At 43.5% G+C, this 4,354-nt stretch overlaps 1 protein-coding gene across 1 annotated transcript; it reads right to left on the reverse strand.

Annotated features, from left to right (window-relative positions):
• Positions 1 to 1,201: 1,201 nt before the first annotated feature.
• On the reverse strand, positions 1,202 to 3,366 carry LOC107516939 (olfactory receptor 2A1/2A42-like). The gene is made up of 2 exons (XM_016157178.2): positions 2,441 to 3,366; positions 1,202 to 1,226 (listed from the first exon to the last, which is right to left on the reverse strand). Exons 1-2 carry the CDS (start codon positions 3,364 to 3,366, stop codon positions 1,202 to 1,204), a joined length of 951 nt encoding a protein of 316 aa, XP_016012664.2.
• Between the last annotated feature and the right edge of the window lie 988 nt (positions 3,367 to 4,354).

A 4,354-nucleotide genomic window follows, 5' to 3' on the forward strand; every position in this document is an offset into this window, starting at 1 on the left:
TTTTAGTAGATTTTCTTGATAACTGTTTCTTTATTCGCTGTACACCTTTAGAGCCATCTCCGGACATTTTAACTGGCTGTTTAAGAACAATTTTTACCACTTTCACTGGGGAACATGTCCCCGGCTTGTCCCACTGTCATGCCCAAGGAGAATTCCCCTGTAGTGCTTTTTCCTACATAAGTTATTATGAAACAAGTTATCAATGTCAAATAAAACAGTAGTTTTCATCATTTGCTACTATTCATCTGCTTTCTTAAACAAGTCTTCATCCTTCCTTCCTGAACCGTTGCATGCCACACTCGAGGCAGTGAAGGAGCTTTAAATACCATGGCTAAGGACTGGAACCCCATCTGTAGCTACCTATAGCATGTACGTCTGGGTACCCCTTGTTACATGCAGCCACGGTCCTAGTAGTTTTTCACAGCCGCGCTCTGTGAAAGCTCTTGGAAACATTTATCTGATGACCTTCATACATCTTCCAAACTCCTGGGCTCTCTTGTACCTCAAAGAGACTCTCGGTGGAGCCTGCCGTGTCCACCGCCACCCTGTCTGTGTGGCTGGTGCTACCTCGTGCCTTCTGCCTCCTACCTCCCTCAGCAGGTGCACCAAAAAGTCCCATTTGTGTTTGAACCTTATTGGATAATTACCATTTGCTGAGAGAAAAGGAGAGATACATATATATAAATATGCATTTATACATGCAATTTACTTTATTCTCACATTTAGGAGCAATGTATTTTAGAAATTAGCTTCGGGTTGGAAGATATTAATATAGAGAAGAGGCACGAGAACACAAATGGACTAAACATGAAGCCAAGCATCGATGAGAGCCTGCCGCGTGCTGCTGGACTCGGGAACCTGCCTGATCAGATGTAAGGCCAGATCACGGGGAACCTCCAGAACAAAGAAACCCCTCTGAGATTACTAACACTGTTCACACACACCATGAAACGATAACAGGGAAAGACAGACTCTTAGCTGTACCTTGCACGAGTTAAAGATACACCCAGCCATTCATTCCATTCTTCACTCCCCATAATGAGTAATTTTTCACGGAAACAAAGAAAGATAAAAACCCTGTTCCGGAAACACTCGGGGTCTCATTCTCTGACTCTGAGAGGAGACCACACCATCTGTGAGCATTATTCCTTCTCTGATAAACTTTCCTTGGTCTACCCCTGGCTCGCTCTTGAATTCTTTCCTACATGCAGCCAAAGACCCTCCCTCTCTCGATGGGCCAAAGGCTTTAGTCCCCACTCAAGGTGATTCACTCTGTCCTGCATCAACATAACCTACTTTGTCAGGGTTTGATAAGTAAAAATGACAAAATCTACTTATTTCCATTTCATTTTGCTTTTAGAGATCAGGGGTTCATCGCTTCATTTTGCTACTATTGATCAGGGATCCATCATTTACGACTGCAAACTCTTCATTCCTTTTCAAATTGCGTCATTATATCTCTTTTAATAGCTGCTTTTGTTAATATATACGGAAGCCAGAAATGTCCAAATGCTCTTGTGAAGACACAGTAAAATGTTTATTTCTAATGAAATCTCAGAGTGATTTCTCAGGGGAATATTTTCATACCCGGCAACTAGCAGACGTGAAAGGAAATCCATGTGTGGTTGTATGAAGGTCAAGAAATGAACATGTCGATTTTCAAACTGACTGAGGGGAACCAAGAAAGGAAGAAGGAAACAACATCACATGCTATTATAAAGCACTTTACATTTCCAGGGAGACGAGAGGCCCGATTTAACATGGGATCAATAAAGTAAGTAAGTGGGCTCCGAGTGTCAGAGTAGTTCTCGCGGGGGGATGTCCTGCACCATCAGTGTGCACGGTTCCCTTTCTTTGCGTGGTAGGGATGTATCCCTTGTAAGACCTCCCCCTTGTCCTTACACACCCCCTTTACTGGGTGTTTCCTCTGGTGGTCTAAACCTTCCCTTCGTTCCGGTCTTCTGCCTTCTCACCACCCTGGTGTCTGTCCCGTGTGGCCCTGCATGGCGTGACACGCCTGATGTCTCTAGGACATGTGAGTATAATAGACTGTTTCTTCCTAAACGACTCCTTTGCCTCCTCTTGTGGCTGCACCTGACTGACCATCGTATTTAAGAAATACAAATGGTACATAGTTTTTACTTGTGAATACTTGTTTCTCAATAGTGCGTCTCATGAGCAGAATTAATTAATTCTGAAATGATCCAATATTCATCATTTTTCAAATTGTATGTGTGCTTTTTGGATCACCTCTAAGAATCTCTGCCTACAGAAGGTTGTGGAGAGATTCATCTATTTTACAGTCCACACGGTTTCAGGTTATCAGTTTAGGCCTATAAATGTCTATGTTAATGTGGCACCTGTGAGAGCACAAGGCTGAAAATGCCACCTACCATGTTGCACAGAGAGCACAGCCCCCAGTGGCTTTTGTGTCCCTCACATTGTCCTGTCCTTGCACAGTGCTCTCCTCAGGGCGCCCTTGACCTCTGCGTTCCTCAGGCTGTAGATCAGTGGGTTCAGCATAGGGTTGAAAAAACTGTAAAACAGGAAAAGGATCTTCTGCTGCTCCTCAGGATGGCGGGACTTGGGGGCCATGTACGTGACGATGGCACTGCCAAAGAAGAGCCCGACCACGCAGAGGTGGGACGAGCAGGTGGAGAAGGCCTTTCTGCGGCCGTCCCCAGACTGGATCCGCAGGATGGCAACGAGGATGCGTGTGTAGGACACCAGCACCAGGCTGAGGGGCCCCACTAGGATGATCACAGCAGCAGCAATGATGACAACTTGGTTGAGCCATGTGTCAGCACAGGCCAGCTTGAGGACAGACAGGATTTCACAGAAGTGGTTGATTTCATGAGGCCCACAGAAGGGCAGCCTCAGAATAAGAACCACATGGACCAGAGCCAAGAAGGAACCACATGCCCAGGATGTCACCATCAGGGTGATGCAGACACTCCAGCTCATGATGACAGAATATCGGAGCGGGTGGCAGATAGCCACATACCGATCATAGGACATCATCAGCAGGAGAAGACATTCTGTTAGAGCAAAAGTCAAAAAGAGATATGTCTGTGTCATGCAGCCGGCAAAGGAGATGGGCTTGGCCGGATTCAGGAGGTTCACCAGCATCTGCGGCACTGTGTTGCAGGCATAGGCCATGTCCACGGTGGCCAGGTGCGAGAGGAAGAAGTACATGGGAGTGTGCAGTCTGGGGTCCAGTGAGATGAGCCCCAGGATGACTCCATTTCCCAGAAGGGTGAAGGCATAGAATAGAGAGAAAAATCCAAAGAGGAGAATGTGGATCCTCGGACCAAGACGAAATCCCAGGAGGATGAATTCTGTAACCACTGTCTGATTTTCCTCCATTTCACTATTAAAGAAAGAATCCGATAGCTTCCTCACAACTATGTTATTTAGTGTTTCATAAATTTTTGATGCGTGAATGTTACTAGGAAACTTCTTTAAGTACTAATGATTTAGAAAGATGGATGGATGGAAAGAAGGAATGAAGGAAGGCAGGAAGGAAGGAAGACAGGAAGGAGGAACGAGGGAGGAAGGAAGGGAGGGAAGGAAGGAAGGATGGAAGGAAAGAAGGAAGGAAGGAAGGAAGGAAGGAAGGAAGGAAGGAAGGAAGGAAGGAAGGAAGGGAGGAAGGAAGGGAGGAAGGGAAAGAGAAAGAGAAAGAGAGTTAGAGAAAGGCAGAAAGAAAGAAAGAAAGAAAGAAAGAAAGAAAGAAAGAAAGAAAGAAAGAAAGAAAGAAAGAAAGAAAGAAAGAAAGAAGAACGAAAGAAAGAAAGAACGAAAGAGAAAAAATAAAGATAGAAAATGTATAAAGAAAAACAGGAGGGAAGGATCGATGATGGAAACAAAAACAATAAAGAAAATAAAATAGAAAGACAGACTTACTTATTTAAACAAATTAAATTAATTGTCTGACCATTAAGCTAAATTTTCAGTATGACTTTTACATTTATGGAAGGGGAATATATCACAAGTGATCACCTACCTAGATCCATTGACACTGCAATGGAATGAAGAATTATTACCCAAGACGACATAGAAAACAGTCAGGCAATATGGACTGTCTCAGAAATATGTATGTCCAAATCTACAAAACAATTACTGGATAGTAGAAATAATCTGTAACACAAGAGGTTAAAAGGGAAGGATCCATGAAAAGAAAACAATTTTACTTCCTTCAGCAGAAAACATGACTGAGTTATATAGTATCTGAGTTCATATACATGGGTTGGAAGAATTAATATTTGAAGATATACAAAAACCCAAAGTTATCCATATAGTCGACATAATGCCCACCAAGACTCCAATGGCATTTTTTACAGAAGTAGATAAA

This window comes from Rousettus aegyptiacus, unplaced genomic scaffold, assembly GCF_014176215.1.
Source record: "Rousettus aegyptiacus isolate mRouAeg1 unplaced genomic scaffold, mRouAeg1.p scaffold_m13_p_13, whole genome shotgun sequence".
Classification (NCBI taxonomy): domain Eukaryota; kingdom Metazoa; phylum Chordata; class Mammalia; order Chiroptera; family Pteropodidae; genus Rousettus; species Rousettus aegyptiacus.

Excerpts from the sequence above, each read along its gene's own strand:
- LOC107516939 (XM_016157178.2), bottom strand. The coding sequence starts at position 3,366 with ATGGAGGAAAATCAGACAGTGGTTACAGAATTCATCCTCCTGGGATTT. Across the intron at positions 1,227-2,440 it reads CTGTGCAAGGACAGGACAAT|AGGGAGGGTCTTTGGCTGCA; the intron begins GTGAGGGACACA and ends GCCCATCGAGAG.